General features: G+C 36.1%; 1 protein-coding gene across 4 annotated transcripts in view; it reads left to right on the forward strand.

Moving 5' to 3' along the window:
* USP24 (ubiquitin specific peptidase 24) overlaps positions 1-25,115 on the forward strand; it is a 155,605-nt gene that overhangs the window by 49,466 nt on the left and 81,024 nt on the right. For 3 of the 4 annotated variants that reach the window (XM_027537132.1, XM_027537134.1, XM_027537133.1), the window contains exons 6-26: positions 2,309-2,344; positions 2,673-2,738; positions 5,092-5,157; positions 7,570-7,644; positions 8,205-8,363; positions 9,505-9,619; positions 9,861-9,964; positions 10,502-10,609; positions 10,793-10,888; positions 10,976-11,137; positions 11,341-11,388; positions 13,266-13,325; positions 16,549-16,656; positions 17,328-17,477; positions 18,112-18,243; positions 19,063-19,174; positions 20,624-20,700; positions 21,672-21,812; positions 21,976-22,029; positions 23,073-23,188; positions 25,036-25,102. In XM_027537132.1, the coding sequence (XP_027392933.1) occupies positions 2,309-2,344; positions 2,673-2,738; positions 5,092-5,157; positions 7,570-7,644; positions 8,205-8,363; positions 9,505-9,619; positions 9,861-9,964; positions 10,502-10,609; positions 10,793-10,888; positions 10,976-11,137; positions 11,341-11,388; positions 13,266-13,325; positions 16,549-16,656; positions 17,328-17,477; positions 18,112-18,243; positions 19,063-19,174; positions 20,624-20,700; positions 21,672-21,812; positions 21,976-22,029; positions 23,073-23,188; positions 25,036-25,102 (2,052 nt within the window). The remainder of the gene's footprint in view (positions 1-2,308; positions 2,345-2,672; positions 2,739-5,091; positions 5,158-7,569; positions 7,645-8,204; positions 8,364-9,504; positions 9,620-9,860; positions 9,965-10,501; positions 10,610-10,792; positions 10,889-10,975; positions 11,138-11,340; positions 11,389-13,265; positions 13,326-16,548; positions 16,657-17,327; positions 17,478-18,111; positions 18,244-19,062; positions 19,175-20,623; positions 20,701-21,671; positions 21,813-21,975; positions 22,030-23,072; positions 23,189-25,035; positions 25,103-25,115) is intronic. The other variant, XM_027537135.1, reaches the window with a different exon arrangement.

The following is a 25,115-nucleotide window of genomic DNA, read 5'->3' on the forward strand; positions in this document are numbered from 1 at the left end:
GCTTGTTGTTTCCATTCCACAGTAAGTTTATTTCAGTTCACCTTACATTCAGGCTGTAGTGCTTTGGGTTCTTGCTTTATGTGACAGCCTCTTCTTAGTCTCTGAGCCCTATGCTGGCATTGTGTCCTGCTTCTGAGCCACCGTAAGGCTATGAAAATGGAAGCTAGAGATCTCCTCAGTTCCATAGATGCCTGCAGCATGATAGCTGGCCTCACGGCTTGTTTACTTCACAGGATTTCTGCTCTCTCTCTTTTTTTTTTGGTTACACTTCTGAGGACGTTTTACCAACTCAGTTCTATGTTTTAAAAGATTTTTTTTTTTTAATTTAAGATTTTTTTTAAGCTGCGGTGGCTCTTTGTTGCTGTGAGCAGGCTTTCTCCAGTTGTAGTGAGTGGGGGCTCTGTAGTTGCAGTGTGGTGACTTCTCTTGTGGGGCACGGGTTCTAGGCCTGCAGGCTTCAGCAGTTGCACACATGGGCTCAGTAGGTGTGGTGCATGGGCTCAGTTGCTCCACAGCATGTGATATCTTCCTAGACCAGGGATTGAACCGGAGTCCCTTGCATTGCAAGGGAGATTCTTAACTACCAGGGAAGCCCTTAAATGTTTCCTGTTAGTTGTTTTCAGTTGGAGAGATGTTTGAGGCAACTAGACTGAAGTCTCCATTAGATCTTCTAGGCGTTCCATCCCTCCTCCTTCTGCCACCAGTTCCCTGAAACTGCTGTCATTAAGGTACTGTGCTTCTAGATCCGGAGAAACTGTCTCTTGCCCCAGTCGGCATCAGTGGTCAGTTTCTTCTTCCTTGAAACTTCCTTCCCTACAGTCTCTTGCTCTCTGCCTGCCCCCTCAGCTACCTCTCCTTTCTTGACTCATCCAGAGCCTTCTTCTCTTCGTTCACCATACTCCCTGTAAGAAATAGCTTCCATTCTTAGAGATCTAAATGTCATCTTTGTGCTGATGGTCCTCTGCTTTATATCTCTGTGGCCCAGACCTCTTTCCTAAGCACAGCAGACTTGAAGAGCCAGCTGTCTCCACTTGGTTACCACAGAGACATCTCAGACTGTGCCTGAAGCAGAACTTCATTATTTTTCCCCAGACTTCATTCTCCACCTTTTCAGTAAATGGCATCACCATCTACCTAGATGCCCAAGCTGAAAACATAGGAATCAGCCATGATTCGTATTCATATCCAAACCATAAACAGGTCCTTTGATTTAATCTCACATAGATTTTCAGTTGACGTCTCTCTGTTTCTTCTGCCACCATCCCACTCCAAACACCATCATGTCCTGCCTAATTACTACACTAGTCTTCCCTCTGGTATCTCTGCTTTTTACTTTCTCATTCATCCTTTCCTTGCCATTCTCCACATAAGTGTAAGAGTCCCCTTAAAACATAAAATGTATCATTTTCTTCTTTAAACACCTCTGTTGCTTTCCTTCTAATCACAGTCTACAAATTTCTGCATGTTCCAGCTTTTCTTCTCTCTACAATTTAATCTTTGCCATTCTCCCCTGCTCACCACCTCCCAGGTGGGAGAGTTGCCGCTCCGTTTTTCAAATGAAGGTAGGCTTTTCTGCCTTCCCCAAACAGGGCCTTTTCCATTTTAGCCTCTCTGCCTGGACTGTTCTTTGAATGGCTCAATCTGTCTCATCCTTTAAGTTCTAGATTAAATACCACCTTTTCAAAGAGATTTTCTATGACCACCACTCTGAACAGAGTGGGCTCTTATTTCTCATTGGAGGACCTTTTGTGGAAATGCACAACCTGAATGAATTATGTGTTGGTTTACTTGTCTTTATCGACCCTGCTGGAATATGAATTCCCTGAAAGCAGGTAGCACATCTCTTCTTCATCGCTGTTCTGTATCCAGCCACTGGAACATTATGCAGCTTCTAGAACAGTGAATGCTTGAGAGAGGAAATAAAGGAAGAAAAGGAGGAGAAAAGAAGTGCTTACTCTAGGACACTAATTAATGGTACAGCTGGGACTAAATCTTTAATGTCTTGATTCTTGATTTGCTACTCTGAGTTAATAATTATTTATCCTGTACCTCAGAAAGCTTAAACAACTGATCTCACCTACCCAAAATGCATAAATGCTTTGTATTGTAGCAGTCCCATCAAAATACAGACTTACTTATAAGATTGTTTTCAGTAATGTCAAAGATTCACATGAAGAAACATTTGGGAAAACCTTTTGAAATAATGTTAAATTTTTTTCCAACTTTCTGATTTAGGATAATAGAAATACAAGAGTTAGTAGGGAAGTTTTTGTATTGCCATTTCAATTTCTGTTTTCTTTTCTCATAGGAGCCTCATGGATGGGTTGTGGATTTGGTAAATAAGGTATACAGCTTTTATTAATATGGGCATGTTTTTCATTTTCTAATGAGCTTTCCTAGAGTTTTAGGTAGATGACAGCTACAAAGAATAATCAAATATGTTTTATCATTTCTTCCTCTTTTTTATATGTGCTGTTTAAACAGATAAACATCAGCTTTAGGACTTAGTACATCTCCTGTAGTGTATCACAGGAGCATTACAATTATCTTTGTGGTGACTCTGAAGACCAGGGTTATAAGCACATTGATAAAGTAGAATGTGAGCCGTAGTTGCTTGGTAAATTATTAAAGTATAGTATTTTGAAATTAATGTATACCTTTTTTCTTCTCAGTTTGGAGAATTAGGTGGATTTGCAGCAATCCAAGCCAAGCTTCATTCAGAAGATATAGAACTTGGGGTAAGTTAAACCGCTGTATGTACACAGTGTGGAAGTTCACTTTATTGAGGTTGCTGTGTAACCCCTGGGACATTGGACACATTGAATTAAATGTTAAAACTCAAGTTAATCTTTATGGGAGTAGCTCCCATGGTTCTGATAACCACAGAAATGTTTACTCTTTCTTGATCATAATAACCAAATTGTAGTATAGAGCATTTGGTTGTGTTTTTTTGTTTTTCCACCACATTCATTTCTCCTTGTGATGTTTTTCTCTTAACTCCTTACTTGTAGTGGTTATATGAAATTATCTTGCTGTTTAGGGATAATTGCTGTGTGTGGCAAGTATATGTGTACATAGCAATCTTATGCCTCAGTTAAGTCACAATTTATTGATAGTACCAGAAGCAAATAAAATATTTTAACATCGTTTAGTCAGCTTTTTGGTATTACAGAGATTCGTAGGTAATAAAGGGCTGTACCTGGAGTTTAGAATTACCCCTCAGGTGTAGTACCAGTATGTTTTCATGTCAACTTCACTTTCTCAAAAAATTTTACCTTATGGTAAGGGGAATAACTTCATCTTTAATTTTTCACAGACTACTTGTTTGTAACTGAAAGCACTTCATTCTGTTCTCTAATCATTCAGTTAGAGACTACTTATTACGTACTTGCCATGTAGAAGACACTGTGGCAGCTACTGCGAATTGACCAGAGTAGAAAATGATGTTGTAAAATAATATGCCTAAGTGACACAAATTGTGCTTGGAGTAATCCCCGTTATTTCTGTGGGACCATGGCTTGTCAGCTAACCCCGTTGGTCCATCTTTGCATGAGGGTAGTAACAACAGTCAAGGAGAGACTGGCGCTCTGCTTGGTAATAGACTATTGCTAGCTGCCCGCTGCTTACTCTTGAAGATCAGAGGTCAACCAGATCGTGAATACTTGTAGTGACACTGGTCAGAGGCCTCTTCTCCCTCCCTGAACCTTGACTAGGTTGTTAGGCTGTCATTTTGATCCCCATTAAACGGATCAAGTATGTTAGCGAGGACTTTATTGACCTGGAAGATAATAGGTAGTGACTGAAAAAGCAAGACAAAACAAAACCTATTCAGATAGAGGGTTTTATCCAGCTTGCTTATTTCTCAAGAACTGGCTATGTAGGTCACTGGGCAATAATAGAAATAGACTTCCTTTTTTTTAAAGGTTAAATGAAACACTCACTAATTTCCTGCAAAGTGTATTTAAACAAACAGAGAAGCTCGAAGTTTCTCCCCTACTTGATGAAAATTGGCTAATGGGGGATATATAGAAATCTAGGCTTGTCCTCATTGTTATCAGATGTCTTGAAGCTAAAGATTTCTCTAAGATTTTTCCCTTCTTTTTTCATTCTGCTGATGGTGTCGTTTTGTGTCAGTTTTTCCCTAATGGCTTAAAATTTTTCTGATTTGCTTGAGGGGTGTTCTCATTGCCCTCTCAAAGTTTATAACAGTACTCATTTCATTTTATACTCAAAACAATTTCATTTTTTAAACTTAGTTCTTGAGTTCATTTAGAATTTATTTATATATGTCACATAAGATAGAAATCCAGTTTTGTTTTCTTCCAAAAGGGTAACTAATTGTTTTAAGATCTGAAGAACATTCCTTTTTTTTTTTTTTTCTACAAGGTTTTTTTTTTTTTTTTTTCCACTATTTTGGTTTGTTGACTTTATCAAATGTCTGAGTGTGTGTATACATTATACGTGAATTGTTCCTGGACTTCTGTCATTTTTTGATACTGTTTCTCCGTTATTTTCATTATTGGTGGTGCCAGCTTTGCTCAGCATCTTCCTTTTATCAGATTTTCTTGATCATTCTCATGTTTTTATTCTTCCGAATATAGGCAACGTGTCAGGATCTCCTGCAAAAAGTGCCACCAAGATCATGTGTGGAGAATTGACATGTCTATAGTACTAGTCCTTTCCCTTCAAGAACATGATCTTTCCTCATTTATTTGGACCATTTATGTATTTCTGTAAAGTTTTATAGATTTCTTAATGAAAGTCTTAAATGTTTTCTTTGTTAAAGGCACATTAAAGGCACATTTCATTCCTTCCCCCACTATTCTCTCGTTTTTCAAATAAAAATTTTTATTATTCTACAATGTGAACTTTAGAATCATCTCATCCAAGCCTTGAAAGAAGTTTTATTGGCATAGTATGATTTAAGTTACATTAAATTTCTACAATAATTTAAATGAATTGACATCTTTATATCAGCTTTTCCTGCCCAAGAGTATAAAATGTTCTCTGACATATAAAAAAGATTTGTTTAGTGTTGAAAGGAAAGAACTTGCTCACATTTATTTCTCACATTTGCTGTCTTTTTTTCAGGCAGTCTCAGCACTAGTGCAGCCCTTAGGGGTATGTGCAGAGTACCTCAATTCCTCAGTGGTACAGGTAAGATAAACCATTTTACACTTATTTCAAAAGTGATCTAAGGCATACAAACAGTAAAAATTTTCGTTTTATCAGGTTGTTCAGAATTTGCCTATCAGAATAACTGCTTTTTTTTAATTAGCTATCCTTGCAGTGAAATTTTTATCAGAAGATAAATAAAAGTGATTAATAAGTTATAGGTAACGTCTAAACATTTAAAGTTACTTATCTTTTCAATTTATCATTTTATCAAATACAATTACAGATTATAGCTACCCCCCCCCTACTTTCTTCACTGTAAAATAGGTGGCATATGTCCATACCCCCTTCACAGGATTATTTACGGATTCAGCATTACGTTAAACAGTGTTAAGTGGCCTGCTGGGCTGCCTCTAGCCAAGTCACTGAGAATCTGAGTAGCAGTTTGACAGCGCATCTTGTCTGCATGTCAGCAGGTCATAGGATAGTCAGAGCTGTGAGTGTTGAGCTTTCTGATGCTTAGAGCCCAGTGCACTTTCTGGTTGCCTTTCCATTTCAGATAACAAGTTTTACTGAAGAAAATGTCATGTTGAAATACCTCCATTTATTATTTTCTTTATAAAAATATGTCTGTGAAACTTAGCTGTCACAGAGATTTTTAAAAAATCACCGTAAATGGTTTTGAAAGCTTAGTGTCCTTTGGAAGCATAGTATGCACTGTTCCTCATTTCTAATGTCTAGTGTACATAGGGCCATTTTAACAAGGGAAATGGGATTTTTTTTTTAGTAGGTTCTGGAAATTTCTAAGTTTTAAGTGCCTTCTTTAGATTTCAGAGTAATTCTGCAAAATTATTTAAATGAAGCAGAGTGACTAAGTATTTCTTGATTCTGATATTAAGGTCTTTAGAGACATGCAGTGTTCTCTCACTTATAAGCATATGAATATAATCATTTGTTTTGTAGTGAAACACTGAAACATAAAGAGGCAAAATGATTTGACTTAATAATTTAATAATCTATATTAGCAATTTAATAATTGGCTTTTTAATAATCAAAGCCAGGATTGAATTTTAAGTGCATACTCTTTATCCATGCATTGCTCCATGAAAAGAGATTTAGTGCAGATATTCCAACTGCTAATTAATACTAAATTCTTTAGAATTCCAGGCTTTATATATAAGCACTGCTGCTGCTGCTGCTAAGTCACTTCAGTCGTGTCCGACTCTGTGCAACCCCATAGACGGCAGCCCACCAGGCCCCGCCGTCCCTGGGATTCTCCAGGCAAGAACACTGGAGTGGGTTGCCATTTCCTTCTGAAAGTGAAAAGTGAAAGTGAAGTCACTCAGTTGTGTCCGACTCTTAGCGACCCCATGGACTGCAGCCTACCAGGCTCCTCTGTCCATGGGATTTTACAGGCAAGAGTACTGGCGTGGGTTGCCATTGCCTTCTCTTAGCACAGTGTTCTTTAAAAAAAAGTTTATGAATTTCCAACCAAAGTATGTTTAACTTCCTGCAGTAGCAACTGAAACAACACATCCAACCTTAAATTCTCTCAGCAATAAATTCATGCTGTAGTTATGTACATTAATACTTGTCTCTAACACTTGCTCCTTTAGAAGACTAACGTGACCCCTGGGACTTGCTTCCTTATTTATCTGTAAAGTAGTAGTAACCCATACCTGTCTCACAGAGTTGCGGTGAAAGCTAAGTAAGGCTGGCACATGCTTGACAGGAGCAGTGTGACTTGCCTCTTACCCTGACAGCCCTCAGTTTTCACTATACAGTTGGCATAGGTGTAAATAAGGGAATTCTATGTGGATGATTGCATGATGGCATTTTAATTCATTGCTAATGTGCTCTTGCTTTGATAGCCAAATATTTTCTAGTCACCAGATAAGTTTAAAACTTATTTTACTTAAAAAAAAATTTATTTTACTTAAAAGACAAGTGATCATTTAGACCTTGCTAATTTTTCACTACTTCTCATATATTACTTAGAGTTAGTTATCTGGCTATGCTACCATTCAGGAACAGTATGTTGTATGAGTCTTATCTGTAGGCCTCATGTACATTAAAAGCATCATATTTTTGTGGTTTGTGCTTCTATTTATTCTTTAAAAATCAAATGCAAAATACTTTATTCCAAATGATACATACTTGTGTTTAATACTTTAAGTCAGTCTGTGTGTCTTTGGTTGTCTTTGGCTGCTCTTCAAAGGACCCTTATAAGAAAGTAAAGAGGAACTGCACCCATATGATAGTAAAGAAGCCGAGGCTCAGAATCAGTTAAAAGGGTTTACTTGGGATAGTGTTAGTTAGTTAGTGGTAGTCTGATACTAGATTCAGATCTTTGCATTGTACCTTCTTTGTGAAATGTGAATGAAGAAGTATCTCCTCTCTAGTTTAAGGACAGATTCAGGGGTCCTTATTAACTTTAGCACTTTTTTCCTACAGCCCATGCTAGACCCAGTCATCCTTAATACAATCCAGGATGTGCGGAGTGTGGAGGAAAAGGACCTCAAAGACAAGGTAATGCACCTCCAGTCACACGATCGCAGCGCATGTTGGTCCACAGAAGCACAACCAGGACTTGGGGCAAGGTTCACATACCATTGCTCTTTGGATTCTGGTCACATACAGCTCACATTAAATTAATTTTACATTTCCTGACCAAAAAAATGTTATTTTGGTCAATAACAGTCAATAAAATGAATGGAGGGTTCTCAGTAAGTGACACCATTAAGAATTTAACCAACATGCTGGTTTTGATAGTAGTACAATTGGTATAGCATTGAAGAAGCTTTAAAATAATTTGGTACTAAAAGCTATCCAGAGTTGTTCTATGATTCATTTTTCTGCCTTGACTTTCTCTCAGACCCCTTCTCTTTTCTTTGCTCACTCGTGCACTGATTTTTGGTTAAAAGCAGAATGTAGTTCATCAACCATGTGAAATATCAGATACCACTAGACCATGGTTACTGAATATGTCCTTTATTCCTGTGTGTGTAAGAATTGCCATCAAAATGTTTTATTGGTTCCTTTTTGTTTTCTCTGTATGTGTGTGTGTGTGTTTTGTTTTTAAATGAAAGAGATTGGTTAGCATCCCTGAGCTCTTGTCTGCCATCAAGTTACTTTGCATGCGCTTCCAACCAGATCTGGTGACCGTGGTGGACGACCTTCGACTAGACATCCTGCTGCGCATGCTGAAATCACCACATTTCAGTGCCAAAATGAATTCCCTCAAAGAAGTAAGTCTTGCACTTGTTTCTGGAAGACTTAAAGTATAGATACTCTTAAGTTCTTCCACAACTTGTTATTAATGTAAAAATGTTGGGAAATAAAAAATAATAATTTCTTGTAATCCCACTAAAAGAGATAACAGTGATTATATATAAAATGGTCTATGTTTACATTTGTCTGTTAATAAAGTAATACTTTCATATGTATTAACGTTCAGAATTCATCCTATGAAGTATTCAGTGTTTTAGTGAGATTTTTCTGGAACACAATTCCTTGGAATATGAAGTTTGAGGTTTACTTTTTACCCCAAGGGTATAATTCCTTTTATTATATTTCAGATATGCACTTACTTAAACCAAATCTTTTAACTGGGGTTTGGGCAAAATTTTGTTTTGTTTACAACTGGAGTGGTCTAAGCAAAATGATGGAAATAAGATCTTGCAGCTTCCTAAACTTTCCAGGAGCATAGTTGGTTTTGGTGAGTGATAGGTGGGGCCAATAGAGTTCAGCCATAATGACAATTATTTTCCTTCAGTTTTGTACTAATTAGGATTCTTGGCTACAAGTAACTCTTGATTCTTGAGTGAATCACTTGATCATTTGAGTGATTCTTGAATTATTTTAAATTAAAAGAAGAATTTAATAAAAGAAGGCAGGGCTATCTCATAAAAATAGCTAAACCTCATAAGGTCAGAGACACATGTGGGCAACAGGACCAACTAGAATCCAAGACCAAACCACTGCCAGGACTCTGTCCAAGTCTTATCTCTGCTTTTCTTTGTTCTTTCTCTCCATGCAGAGTGGCGTCTTCATAAGGTAGACATGGCCATGGATAGCTCCCATGACCAGGGAAGGACTGATGCTTTCTCTCTGGTCCCAAGTGTAGAATTCGGAGACATGCTCTGATTGAAGTTTGGGTCAGATGTGCTTCCCTGAGCCAGTCAGCAGTGGCCCAGGGAATGTGAGCTCTGTGTTCTTTTTAAAGACATTAAAAATAGGTAGTCTATTAACTTCTAATAACTGGCCTTTGATACATTTAGGCTAATTATCAGACTACATTGTAATACTGTAAAAGTCACAAGATATATGTGAAGATTTTGATTATGAATATTTGCATTAGATTAAATCACAATAATCCTGTCTTTTTAGGTAACCAAACTCATAGAAGATAGCACTTTATCCAAATCTGTGAAGAATGCTATAGATACAGACAGATTGTTAGATTGGCTAGTTGAAAATTCAGTTCTGTCAATCGCATTGGAAGGTAAGTTAACTTGCTTTAAAAAATTACCTAACTCATAAATAATATACTTTTGTGTTAAAAATGTATGAAATTGTTGCTTTGACTATATTAGCCTTTATTTATTTTTTCTGTTGGTCATCTTTATTTTGTACTAGCCTTTAAATAATCTTATAGCAAGTTACTGTTGCTTTGAATTAATAGAATCATGTTTAGAAAGTCAGCGTTCATTATCTGTCTGCCTCTCTGGTGTTTCTTCTTTTAGGCAACATAGACCAAGCACAATACTGTGATCGTATAAAGGGAATTATTGAACTCTTGGGCAGTAAACTGTCATTAGATGAGCTCACTAAAATTTGGAAGATACAGGTAAGCTGATCAGAATTGCTTTTGCCCTTTTCTGACATTTTTTATCAGAGAAAGAGAAGGATGGTGACTTACTGTCCATGGATAAATAAATATTAATTGAACTCAAAATATCTATGAGCAGCTTTTAAAATGAGGTACATAATACTCTCAACTGAAGCCCTCAAGATCATTTAATAAAATGTGAAAGATTAGTATGTATTTCTTGTAAACTTAATCAGTATAAATTGTTTTTAAGCCAGTTGAAAATATTTTGTTCTCCTCTTGAAATGAATATGTCAGATTGAGAATTTGATTCTCATCTTTTTTTCTTTTTAGAGATTTAATGCTTGAAGAAATTAAAATAAGGCCATCTGATAACCATTAATAATGGTTGCTTCGTGTAGTCTTACCAGTTTTATCATGCAAGTGTATGCTGATAGTCTAGAATCAATTTATCTTTGTTAGTGTTTTACTTTTGCTTCTGTATATCTCTGGGGAAAGACTTGTATTTTTCCAGATTCCAAGACTTTACTTTTTCCCCAATGTCTTCTTTTCTAGTCAGGACAATCATCTACTGTGATTGAGAACATTCATACTATTATTGCTGCAGCAGCTGTCAAGTTTAATTCAGATCAGCTTAATCATTTGTTTGTTCTTATTCAGAAGGTATGTGCTCAAATGTGCTTTTGAATTTTTCTAAAATGAGGTCTTCTTCCTCTAGATTAGCAATATTTAACCATACTCTTCTTAAACTTTTTTAGCTCAAGTTTAAAGTTTCTGCATATTTTGCCAGTGTGATCAAAACGGACTGGGGAGCAATTCGTATGTCTTGTCTTTTTCGTTCTGCAGAGCTGGGAGACTGAGAGCGATAGAGTGAGACAGAAGCTATTGAGCCTTATTGGACGAATAGGCCGGGAAGCTCGCTTTGAGACCACTTCTGGAAAGGCAGGAAAATCAAATTTTTCTAGCTATAAGCGCTTAAAGCAGCTTTATTTGCATATGGGCTGGCTCATCACATGTGGTTTACCGTAGGTGTTGGATGTGCTCTGGGAACTGGCTCATCTCCCCACGCTGCCCAGTAGCCTTATTCAGCAAGCTTTGGAGGAGCATCTGACAATCCTTAGTGATGCGTATGCAGTGAAAGAAGCAATCAAGAGGAGCTACATAATTAAATGCATAGAAGATATTAAAAGGGTTGGTTTTACCTTTGGTCTAGTTTTGTTGTCAGAGTAATAGTATTGTCTGAGCAATTAGAACCAAATAATTTTCCTCCCCTATTGTTTAAATTAAGCTAAATGTCCTGCATGGAAGCTCTTTAATCTTTGAGTCCAAAATTGGGAAATTATAGGTACTGCTTTTATCAAGTCACTTACATTTTTCTTAAAATTAATTTTCAGCCTGGAGAATGGTCAGGTCTGGATAAAAACAAGAAGGATGGATTCAAGGTAAGAATTTGCAGATGAGGTATAAAGTAAAAGGTATACTAATTTAATAATTCTATTTAATAAATTGAGTTATAATTTTAAGATAATAGTAAATTATTACAGTGTTTTTTCAAGTAGTATTCAGATACAGACTGCTGTTTGAATATTTTCTTATGACCTGTGCTTTATTATTTAAAGCTTGGGGAATTATTGACTCACAAAGGGAAAAAATCCCAGGGTTCCATTCAAAGAGTAGTTTTACTATATTATTTTCATAAGATTATAAGACCTTCAACTTAGTTTTTCTTTTTAAAATTAAATCCAAAATATGCACAAGTTTAATAAATATCGTGCCCATTTTTCTCCCGTACGAGAGAAATGGAGGAATTCCCAAGAGTCAGAAGAGAGAAAGAAGGGGAGAAGGAGGTTCCTTCAGTGCTGGCATGTAGTCATTTTTGGATGCTTGGTTCAGATGTGGTCCTAAAGATCTTAAAAGAGTGATTGTTCCGTGAGCACCTGCTGCTGGGACTGCGTAGGGATGAGTGCATAGGAGCCCTTCCCCTCCAGGGCTTTGACCTCCAGTGGCTGGAGGCTTCAGCCTGTTCTTGGTAAGCGGGGGCTGCAGAACGGGCAGCAATGGCCGTAGCTCTCCTGTCGCTGCAGTCCTTAAACATCAAGGCTCTCCTTGGAGAGGGCTGACCTCAGTGGTCAGTCCCTGGAGCCTGCCTCCATGGTTTCAGCAGCCCTGATTACAGCACGTCCTCCTCCTCCACGCAGGCCCTCAGGTTGCTCAGATGAAACATGAAACCTCACAGCAAGAGGGGTTTCATTTCACTGTTACTTAAGAAAAGACTTTAGTAAATAGCTAACAGCTTAACAATTTCGTTGGTAAAGCATATTTCTTGGTATTCCCCATAAGTATTTGTTTAAAGGATCTTGAATACTGCTAATTTACACTGGTAAATTCAGAGACTCTTGTTAAGCACCCTTGGTGACTCATAGGCTTTTATTCTCCTAAATTATGCTTGGTCATAAAGTTTAGTTGGGGGCATTTAAGAACTTTGTGGGTTATATTTCTGACATTGAAATTTGATCAAGTGAATTTTCTACATTAAAATTATTCATAAACTGGAGCTGGTACCTCTCAGGTTATGATTAAATTATTCCTTTAATTCAACAACATTGCTCTCTTTCTACTCAGATACAGTGTGAATTTTTCCAGTTTTCTCAGCTCAGCGATTCAGATAATTTAGCACCCTCTGTCTTTATGATTGAAACTCATCTAGAGCTATTTAAGCAGTTTAAATCTTTTGATACTAATAGTAAGAAAGAAAAGGTATCTGTAGAAAATGGTCTTTTCTTCACTGTAACAGATACATTTCTTTATAGGTCTGAAGGTTAAAGCTGAAGGGACTTTTTCCTCCCTCCAGGGAAATGACTTTTGAAAGCAGAAAATCCTTCCTGACCCCTGTTCCTTCCTTGTTACAGCTGGGCATTACTTTAGCCCTTCTAGCCAGTAGCATCGCTGCATCTTTATTGCTTCTCTGTGCAGTCACTTCACTCAGTCTGATGTTTTAAAACAAAACTCAAAAAGTAACAGGGAGAATTTTGGAGTCATTTTGTTAGTCTTGAAAGAAATATTCTTCATTTTTTATATCCCACTGCTCCCAGTAAGGAAATTCTGATGTACCATTCCTTCATTTCGAATAATAATAACTTGCATTTACCTAGCACTTCTCCATTGACTGAGTTCTTTTGCAAATACTCTTTTAAAGTGCCCGTGGCTGAAGGGGGGCAGTGGGAAGATCAAAGCCCCCGACATGACTCCAGGCAGGGGGGTGAGTTATATACTGCCACTAAAGGTGTTTTTCTATGCTATGCCCTTTCCTGCCAGGCAGCAAGGTGGGCTGACTGGGAATTATGTCTCCCTGCCAGGCTACACAGAAACTAAGCAAAGGGTAAGAAGATCACCCACCTCTTACTCCCCTCCCACCCCCAGCTACCTCTACTCCTCCCACTGATTCCCTTTCCCTCTGCTTTTGACACTTAAAATTCCCAAGTTCCATTGTTGTGTTCAGAAATTCTGACCTTTATTTCTTAACTTTATTTCTGTAGATTCTGCCAGGATACCCTTGGCTTCCTTGGTCCTCTTTTCCTTTGCTTCCTTTATACCTTCCACTGTCTGCCCCCAACCCTTTCCCTCTTATTTCACTCTTTTTTACTTTTCAATTAAAAAGTTTAAATGTACGCACCCAAAAAAATATTACTAAACAAAAAAAAAAATCATTTTTACTTGATCAGTGGTGTTTGCATATCCTTAAGTCATTATATGAAGTCCTCCTAGCACAGTGCCCAGCAGCCTTTCAGTAAATGTTGGTTCCCTTCCTCTTACTTCCTCTGCTTCACCTGTGAAGACACTAAAATCATTTACACATACCTGAATGGCCTCCACATGACAAAACACGTAACTGAAAGTAAAAATAGCAAGGTGCCCTCAGTACAGTCTCACAATGATGTGATTGATTAGCACAGGAGGAAATACTTTGTAAAAAGTGTCCACCCTTGTAAAATTTTTTACTTTGGTTCTAGATAAATGGCTAGGTCTGGAAAAACAAGGCAGATGAAGAATTGGGATATTCAGCTTTGAGAAGTGAGAACTCAAGAAAGAATATGAAAGCTTTCTTTTAGATACTTTTAGGATTGTTAGAGACATTTGATTCAACTTAGTTTTTATGTCTCATAAGCAGTTATGGTAAAGGCATGTTTCAGTATCACAGATCCCTGAACTTTCTAGGAAGACAATCTGACACAGAATGCACTGTCTCCTGAGTTCCTCATCACTGGAAACACCGGAAGACAACTCTTTTAACAAAAATGAATAAGGAGAGTTTAGGCACAGGTTTGCAGGCTAAACTAGTTGACCTCTACAGCTTCAGCTAACATTCAGTCTTAATTTGGATATACCATTAACTGCTACTTACGAAACCTCAGCTTCGTTATCAGACATTATCAAATATTTTCGTTTTAATTGTTCACCATATTCTCTTGCCCCTTTTGTAAGTGGAAAACAGTAATTTAAAAATTTTCTTATAGCTTAGCAGCATAATGTCATAGCATAGATAGGATGGAATAAATAACATCTGTCTTGTTTGCTGAACTCTAGAAAGGCTATGTCAGAAATACCTTTCAGATTCCAAAGGATAGTTTTCAGTGTCAAAAAAATAAGCTAACCATAATTGACTCATAATGATACTTTCTAATATACCTGATTATTTACAAAAAGGTTTATATTTATATCCCAATGTTTATGATCCTTTCAGAAGGTATCAGTTTGGACTTAAGCCTCAGAATTTTAGTTTCTGTCATTTTGCAACTTTTATGTCTTAGCAGAAATATCCTAGCTAGTCTTTCAAGTAGTTGCCTTTTAATGTATACCTTATTTCTCTGATTCTAAGATGCCAGTGATTGCACCACGCATCACAGGGTTAATCCAGTATGTACAGCCTCACATGGTGGCATGCTGCTTTCCATTATCCAGTGTAGTGCTTTGGACTTCTTTGAAATCTTTAAGAGTATAGAATTTTGAGGCATGTTGAGAAATATAGAGTTTTGTGTCCTTGTCTTTTTTGTAAAACTCAAGCTGCTTTTTTCCTTCATTAAGTTGTTTATACTACAAGTTAAATAGTTCCTCTTGAATTAAGCTGTAACTTTGGACAGAGAGATGTTTAATGCCAAATGATGTAACCCTTCACAGAGTATGAGTCTGTCACACCAAATTCTCCTGGCTTTGGAAAATGCTTTAGTCTTAAGACCACTGGCAGTTTTCTTTGCTTTTAATTGAAATGATAGACATGATGGGCTTATCAATACCACGTCATAGTGTAATCCTTTGATAGCATTCAAGAAACAAATCAGTGATCTACGTTTAAATTAAAAACCCATCCTTGTTTGGTGCTAACTCTGCCATGTAAGAACAGAAATGATGGGTAGATGAACAGATACCTTTGTAACAGCCAAGTTTGCACATCCCACATAAGGATAGCCATATCTAAACCTACTCCTATGCCTAATGGCCGGAAAGTTTCTTTTATATAATTCTTAAGAAGTATCACTATCAGAAATGTTGAATTTTATAAAATTTGTATCTTAGAATCCAGGAAATATGGTATTTGCTGATTGATTGGCTAATCTCTAGGAAAGCCAATATTATTTTGGCAATAGCTGCCCACATTTACGTATTTAGTAGTACAACCGTTTTCTGCAAATGACATCAAAAGTATTTTTCTGCCCTATAGGCATCTTTATCTTACAGAAAGACTTGAAGAAGCAAGAAGGCTTTTTTAAAAAAATAAAGTTTTTAAAGTAAATGCTAACTATAATTCAGTTTTTAGAGAGTTACTTGATCAGTCGATTAATAGTGTTAATATGACATTTTTACAGATTTTATAATGAAATCTCATAGTTTGAAAGATGTCATTTATTAAAAAGCAGTTCTTTTTTTAAAGAGTAGTGCATGAACATCAGACTTTTCAGATATGTACGTGAAGATCTGGAATGTCATGCACCAGCTTCAGAAATAACATATTTAAAAGTGTTTTCAAAAATATAAATTATAAAGTGGCTGTAATAATTAATAAAAACAGAATTCTCTCTTCTAAAATTGTTTTAACTAGGAAATACAAGCAGATCATGGATATTTTCTTTAATACTTAGACCACTGTTAGTATCTTGATCATATCATTGGTATCTTGATCATATCATTGTAGAAAATCATATTTTTATACCATTTTACTTATCAGCCACTTCTGTATTATCCAAGTTAAGCTTGTGCCATTGATTTATTTTATTATGTCAACATATCCTAGCAGCCTGTGCTACTTATAATCTGTCCTCTGAAGTTGCTAATTCCTTGTTGTCTGTTTTTTGCTGATGTACCCCTGTACATTTACTGTCACTTCATATCCACTCCTGTTTGCAGTTCTTGGCTTTAGGATTGCATGCAGAATAAGAAGTTGGAGACTGAATTAAGAGTGCATGGAGATAAACTATAAATGAGCAATGTGAAGAGAAAAATAATAGAATGTATAACAGTAAAACCTAATTGACTTGGAACTTTTTTATAGCTAATAAATTTAACCTGCCATTTATTTCTAAATTAATGTAACTTCTTTTTAACTCTAGTCGTCTCAGATTAACAATCCCCAGTTTGTATGGGTGGTACCAGCTTTGCGTCAGCTACATGAAATCACCCGCTCGTTCATAAAACAAACCTATCAGAAGCAAGACAAGGTAAGAGGATTGCTATATTTGATTATTATGCAGTTACTTGCATAACCTTTTGTAATGACTAAACATCATAAGATTGCTAAGTTTTATAGTGACTGTTTTACAGTTTTATGGTTATTAATATAATTCATTTATATTATTTAATAATCTTGAATTTAAGTATCATTCTGCTTTCATTTCTGTGGAGCTTGTCTTTTGATATATCCCTAACTCATTTATTTTTTATTTCCTTAATTTACTGAAGTAAGCCAATTTTTAAAAGTTAGAATAGTATTGTAGGAATTTGAAAAGATTTGCAAGACTTGTTTTATATTGTGAAAAAACATTAGTTCGCTTAAGGAACTACAGGCTCTTCAGTGTAAGAGACTTGGGAAGAAAGATCTGGAAAAGTATGCAAGAAGTGAAATAGTGCTTTTGAAAGACTTATTTTTTAAAAAAATAATAAAAAATTCCTTTAGAACCAGAAATTTTCGAGGGAAGTTTATTAATTCTATAGTAATTCCCAAGTAAATGTACATATTAGATTGTTTTCATTTACTTTTACGTAGGAAATGTGAGTGAAAAATTTTTATGTTTGCTGTTCCTCAACTGTATGCTCAAATAGAAGCTTGTATTAAACTGACAAAGTAGCTGCACATTCTCATACCTTTTTTTGTTCGTTTGTTTTCACCAAGAGCATTATTCAAGACTTGAAGAAAAATTTTGAAATAGTAAAACTGGTAACAGGAAGCTTGATAGCTTGTCATCGGCTTGCAGCAGCCGTGGCTGGACCTGGAGGCTTAACTGGCTCAACGCTAGTGGATGGTCGATATACCTACCGGGAGGTACCTGGCATTGTGCTGTTGTTGCATGACTTACAGCATCCATTTGATCTTTTTGCGTTTGAACTATAAAAGTAATATTTATTGGAAAGAACTCTAAAGAGGAAGCATGAGGTGTCTTTGTCATGATGGAACAGTTTTTAATCTTTAATAAAACCACCTCGAAGTAAAAGGTTAGAAGATTGATATTTGTGGGTATATCTTTCAGTAAATCACCTAACATAACTGCATATGATATGGTATTAAAAATAAATATCTTTTGTCTTTGATCGAAAATATAATTGTCAGTTCTGTGGCTCATGGCTTTTTGTTTCTCAAAGCTGTCAGTAATATTGTTTTCCAAAAAATAGAAAAATATCTTCACTCATCAGTTGTGTTCTGGTGTTTTACTCTGAGATTGCTTGGCATCTAAAGTCACCCGAGTTTGTAATAGACAAGTAGTTTCTGCTACACTGTATTGTCACCTCATAAACGGATTTCTCACATTTACTTTACCCTAAATTACAAGAGAAAGCATTAGGTAAACTACTTTTTAATTAAAGGTAAAACTACTTTTTAATTTCAGTTGTTTGTTTGTTTGTTTGCTTTTACGTATGAATGCCTGGAGTTGACTAATTAGCATTATTTCTTTTTCCAGTATTTAGAAGCCCATCTTAAATTCCTGGCATTTTTCTTGCAAGAAGCTACTCTGTATTTGGGTTGGAATCGTGCCAAGGAAATCTGGGAGTGTCTTGTGACTGGCCAGGATGTTTGTGAATTAGATAGAGAGGTAAGAAGATGGCGTTATGGATGAAGTAAGACAAAAGTGTGACTTAATAAATAAATAGTATTTTGCTTTACTGTGTGTATATCACATTTTTATGCATGTCTCATATCTTCAATTCTAAACATTTTTCAGTTTACTAAGCATACATTTATAATAAGCTAGGAGCTGAGAGTGTTGAAAAGATATTTTATATATATGTTATATACATAAGCATATGAGATCTTTGGTAATTTTGATAACCATTCTGCATAAAACCAAATTCAGCTAAGTGAGTACAGCAAACTTAGTGTATTCTTTAGTTTTTTTTTTTTTTTCCCTCCCATGAAACTAATTTTAAGTTAACCAGCAGAAACTTTGAGTTCCTATAATGATGTTGTATCCCAGAAACCCTAAAGAAAGAATTGTTGTCTAGACAGATCTTTAGAACGACAGTTGCTTCAACGTTTCCTAACAGTGAATCACTATTTCCTCCTCTCATTTTGCAGAATAACGTTAACTACATCATAGAGTTATTGAAAGGATCAAGTATGTGACAGTGCCTAGCACAGTGTAAAGCTTATTTAATAAATGTCAGTGGAAAAACTGAAATGTAATGATTCAGTAGAAAGTATGAGTATGTATTTTCATTATCTAGAAGAAAGATTGCTGTAACTAACTGCTTCATTTAGTTCCAGAGTTCCATTCATTTTAGTTTTGAGTGGTACTAAGGCATTATAAATTTCTGAAAAATTAAAAATCATTTGTCTTTGCTTTCCTCGTTTGGATTATGTATATGCCTGAAGTGGGTTTTAGTTACAGGGTGATATTTGTCTTGATTTGCAGATGTGTTTTGAATGGTTTACAAAAGGGCAACATGATCTTGAGAGTGATGTTCAGCAGCAGCTCTTCAAGGAGAAAATTCTTAAATTGGAGTCATATGAAATCACTATGAATGGTAAGGAAAAACATCAAAATTGTTTTTTCAGTTCTTTAAATTTTATTCTTTTCTTTTCAGCCCACTTTGAGAAACAGCGTCACAGTTTGGTATATGCTTCTGGACTTTGCCTTATGCATATAAAGATACATCTATATAAACATGTTTATATAAACAGATGAATTTCTTTTTACATGAATGGTATTTTTAAATTGCACAGTCTAATAACTGTCAAACTGTTTTCATGAAATTACTTAGTACAGAAAGGATTCATTTAAGGTAAAAATTGTTCCAAGTATAGACATCCTCTTTTCAGTTGTTTATTTTGATTGAAATTTTTCTTATTGATATGAACTTTGCATGCCATAAAATTTATTTTTTTAAAGTGTACACGAAGTGTTTTTTGTATGTTCACAAACTTGTTCAGCCTTCACCGTTTTTAACCTCAGGACATTTTCATCACCCCAGAAGGAAACTATATAGCCACTCTCCATTCTCCCCTTTCCGCAGTCGTGCATCTGCTTGTTGTCCTTGTGGGTTATTCTGATGTGGGCATTTTCTATCAATAGAATCGTGCATTATGTCACCTTTTGTATTTGGCTTCTTGATCAAGCTGAGACATAATGTGGTCAAAGTTCACCCAGGTTTTTGCACATGTCAAAACTCCATTCCATATGACTGGATAACACTTATTGAATGGGTGTAACACATTGTGTTTATCCATTCATCAGTGGATAGGCATCTGGGTTGTTACCACTTTTGGTTATTGTCAATAATGCTGCTGTAAATGTCCGTATACAAGTTTTTATCTACCTAGGAGTGAAATTGCTGTATGATATAATTAACATTTGAGGAATTGCCAATCTTTTTTGCAAAGTGGCTGTACCATTTTACAATCCCACCAGCAGTATATGAGGTTTTGATTTCTCCCCATCTTCTCTAATAATTATAAACTGTCATTTTTCTTTTAGCCATCCTAGTGGTTTTGAGATGGAGTCTCATGGCCTTTAATATGCGTTTCCCTGATGACTAAGGATATTCATGGGCTCTTTGATCACTTACATATCCCCTTTGAAAAGATGTCTATTAAAATTTTTCTCATCTTTAAATTGGGTTATTTGCCCTTTTAGTTTTGAGTTTTAAGGGTTGTTTATATATTCTGTATACTCACTCCTTATCAAATGACATGATTTACCAACATTTTGTCCTGTTCTGTGGATTGGCTTTTCATTTTCACGATAGTCATTTGAAGCACAAAAGCTTTTAGTTTTGATGAAATTTTTTTGTCGTTATTGTTGCTTGTTTTTGATACCATATCTAAGAAACTATTGCCTAATTGACAGTCTTGAAGATTTGTGCCTGTTTTGTCCTGAAAGTTTTATAGTTTTAGCTCTTGATATACTTTGTCTTTTCATTGATTATCTGTGGTACCAAGAGTACATGAATTTATCTGACATTCTATAATTTCAGGTTTTAACTTATTTAAGACTTTTTTTGAAAATGTGAATCTGTGTGATCATCGATTAAAAAGACAAGGAGCTCAGTTGGTAAGTAGCATTGTTTGCAAATCTAGATAATTTGGATAATCTAGTAAAACTTGATATTCAGCAAAAAAAAAAAAAATATTCTAATTGAGAGAAGACATGAGGTTTTTTAAAAAGAATGGGCTCCTCCTTGACTGCAGTCTCCTGCATCATTCAGAGAGCTCCTCAGAGTGTGAGGGCATTCCCCTTCCCATACAGGTGACTTCTCAGATTCCTCTTTGGTTTTTGCTGACCTGAGAGAGCCAGTGGCCTCCTGTGGCTGGGTGAACGCAGAATAGGGATAGTTCTAGCCTAGCTTCTAACCTCTCAGATCCAACAGTTCACAGGTACCTGAGAATGTACCAAAATCTTCAGTTTTGAGGTCTCAGAGGCAAGGATTTGGAGGGAAATTTTTAGAACAGACAGAGAAGCAGGAAAATGAGAATGTATACAGCTTACATTTATATTTACGTGAGTAGCTTTAAAAAGGCGAAAAATAACTCTTGTTCCAGATCTGTTTCATTCATGACCTGACTTCCTAGAATTTTTACAAGATCTTGTAAGCCCTCGATCTGGCCATTTCTAACTGAGCTTTGAAAAGACCAGATTGAGCCCTGAGGATTAGTAACCACCTCTAGCTTGACTCCCTTTCCTTTGAAGAAAAGCTCCTGCAGGGGGTGCCCATGTTATTCCTGTATGTGTGCCTCAGTGCCCCATCTGGGTAGAGTTGCAGCTTCAGTGTAGGATAACACCTGGAGGAAAATCTCCTTATCTGTCCTGATTCCATGGAAGTTGCCCAGTGTTTCTGTTGTTGGCTGTTTTCTGTTTTAAAAAATTATTATATAAAACTTGTTTTGTATAAGGTTCTCGAGTGTACCTCGGTTTTTGTAGCCTTAATTCATAGTGAACTGTAAGAGGTATGGATTTACAGTGTAGCAGAAAATAATTGTATTTTTGTGGCCTTGATGTGCTATAATTTTTTTTCTTGTGAACAGTATGTAGAAAAACTGGAATTGATAGGAATGGATTTCATTTGGAAAATAGCCATGGAATCACCTGATGAAGAAATTGCTAATGAGGCTATTCAATTAATTATAAACTACAGTTACATTAATCTAAATCCTAGGTTAAAGAAGGTAAGTAAGGAAAAAAGGTGCTCATACACAAAAAGTAATGTATTTTTAATTGATAAGTTGGCGTGCCTGAAAGTTTAGCTTCTTTATTTTGACATTTTATCCTTAATAATGATTACAACTAAATGGTAGACTCATTAATTTCCATTTACCTCTTAACTTTTAGGATTCTGTATCATTACATAAGAAATTCATTGCTGATTGCTACACAAGATTAGAAGTGAGTAGCAAATTTTATTTAACCTTTTTTTGAAATAAATGCTCTTGAGTTTTTTTCCATTTATAATTTTGTATTTTGAGATCATGTATAGTTCTGGCTGGATCCCGTTGGAAGAATTTGCCAGCAGTATCGTATTGTTGGCATAGGGAACAGGCATTTGCCTTGATACCCACAATATAGAAATAAACGTAACTTTATGGGAAATCATTCCTTCTCCCTCCACCATCTCCCTTCCCTGTTTCACCTACCATGCCACACCTCACTCCCCACCTCCTTTTGGGGTATAAAACTGTCTTCTCTACATTCCACATTTCAATAGATTCTTTTTCTCCTTTTTTGGTCCAGAAATTTTATATACACACTTGCTTCTTTTCCCATCATTCCTCATGTGTCATTTCATTTATATCATAAATGCTGTTAAAAGCCACAGCAACACACTCAGTAGTAGGCCGTATTGGTTATCTGTCCATTAGTAGCCTGTGACCTAATACTGTCTCGTGTGTGTTGCCAGTGCCTTATTTCTGGCATGATGGTTAAAGTAGTAAGCATTCATCTTTTCATTCCTAATTTGTGCTTGTTGAAGTTTAATACCTAATAAAGAGTGTTCCAAAAGCATAAAATGCTACTGCCCTCAAATGTTAAAAAGTTAAATTTTCTGGTAGTGAATATATGCTGGCAGTGAATCTGTACAGGAGTTCCCAGGTTGTGACTTTCATCCAAATACGTGATTATAAAAACACTTAAAGTACTCAGGCACCCTAAATAAGATACCGTGTAAGTAATAACACGTGTAGAACAGTCATTCTCAATCAGAGATTATTTGACCTCCCAGGGGACATTTGGCAGTGTCTAGAGACCTTCTAGTTGTCACTAGACAGGTCCTGCCGGCACCTGGTGGCCAGTGGGTAGTGAGTACAAGTCAGAAATGCCACTAAACGTCCTACAAAGTCCAAGACAGTCTTCCATGACAAAACAGCTTCCAGCCCAAAATGTCAGCAGAGCTGATGTTGAGAAACCCTGATGTAGAATAATTTCTTGTTTAGGCAGCCAGTTCGGCACTTGGTGGCCCCACTCTGACACACGCTGTGACCAGAGCAACAAAAATGCTGACAGCCACTGCCATGCCAACCGTAGCCACATCAGTCCAGTCTCCTTACAGGTAAGCGACTACAGAAGTTACAGCAGATGCACAACACACAAAGATCGGTCAGCTTAAAAGTAAAATTGGAATCTTTTTTCTTCCTTTGGAGATCTCTGTTAATTGTTCATTTCCTCATTTTATTTCATGTATTTTTCAAATAGTCATATCCTTGAAAATTATGTATTCCCTGTCATGTATTTTATCATTTGACTCATTTTACTTTAACTCCGTGTAATATGAGTAGCCTACTCTATGATTGAACCAAGATATATTCTTTGTATGAAGAATAATTTTTTTCAGATTTGAAATATTTACTTAGACATAACTTTTTGAATAGACAAATCATGACACAGTGTAAGCAAAATGAAGTGGCATGTGATGATTAATATTGTACATTATGATATAATCATAGTTAAAATGTTATGTACTTAAAATTATTTTTCAAATAATTGTGTTAAAAGTTTGAATTGACATCTCTAAATCACATTGCTGTGTGGAGTGTTTTCAGATGTTGTCAGTGAAATTTGAGTTGAGCATTTTCTGTACTTCTTTGGTATAGTAAGGAGAATAGATGGATATTTAGAAAATTAAATTGAAGCAGTTAAACTACTTCTGTGGATTTTAATAAGTCTTTCATTACTGGTGAGCAGCCCCAAATCAGTGGTGGTCAGGTTCTCAGAGAAGAGCTCCCTCTGTGTCTCATTCTGCTGCCCTCCAGTGGTTGGTGCTGATAGAGTCTCCTCTTCTGGAATGTGTGTATTTCTTTCTCTTTATTTACAGTTGGGGGTGTTCCTTTTCTTTTTAAAGCACTTTATAGCAAAGTGATCCAGTTATATATGTATATTTTTTTCCATATTGTTTTCCATTATAGGTTATTGCAAGATATTGAGTATAATTCCCTGTGCTAACCAACTCTTTTAAAGTGAAATTTCCAGTACTGCTAATCAGCATGCCTGAGATTTAGAAATACACCTGTATGAACTATTTAGACTTTCCAGAATATCAAGTGTTTGAGGGCACTTGGATTTTCATCTGTCAGTGCTAACACATGTAGTGTTTAATAAAGTGTGGAGCTGTCACTGTATAAGCTGCTGGATATTGGAGTCCTCTTATTTCAAATGATATGCAAGATTCCTTAACTCTGACCTAAAGAGACCTCAGGTCTCATTTTTAGAGTCTGAGAGCTCCACACTTCCTTGCTATGTGTTTTCTGTTCCAAAGATGATTATATCTCTTTGATGTGTGTTGATTTCTTAACTATTTTGAAAATCCTTGGGATACCATTTTCTGTATATGTTTTAACTATACAGGATAGTCACATAAACCAGATGAACATTTTTTGCAGGGGGGGGGGGGATCTTTTTCTTCTGCCTCATTCTTAAGCTAATTAAACAGCAGTTCTCATTTGTGGTATACTAAATGGTTTGCATTTGTCTTCTAAATTTCAGGCAGTTCAGAACTTTGTCAGGTTCTGTGTGTTTACAGAATTATATGGCATATTTTAGTTGTAAGATTATGAGATTCAAACTCACTGATTGTTCATTCTTGGTGAATTGATAAATAAGCCTGCAGACCCAGCAGAAGCACAGGCCTTCTATTTGTGGAACAACTGTTTAAAAAAAAAAAAAAAAAAGACAAGAAAAGGACAGGAAAGGAAACGTGGGGAGGGCCAGCTTCTCCCCTGTTATCCGTCTGTGTGTGACAGCTGTGACCTGCTTGAACCATCTCTCCCTTGAGTAAAAGGGAAGTTTAGTTTTGCAGATTTCAGTGAGGGCTAAATGTGGTTGTGGTTTTGGTGAAAGAGACTGAAATTGAGCTCATGTTAGCAATTCAAGTATGTTCAAAAAAATTTTTTTAATTCATAGATCCACTAAACTTGTAATAATTGAGCGATTATTGCTTCTGGCAGAACGTTACGTGATCACTATAGAGGTAAGCCTCTCTT

Source organism: Bos indicus x Bos taurus, chromosome 3 (assembly GCF_003369695.1).
Source record: "Bos indicus x Bos taurus breed Angus x Brahman F1 hybrid chromosome 3, Bos_hybrid_MaternalHap_v2.0, whole genome shotgun sequence".
NCBI classification, from domain to species: Eukaryota; Metazoa; Chordata; class Mammalia; order Artiodactyla; family Bovidae; genus Bos; species Bos indicus x Bos taurus.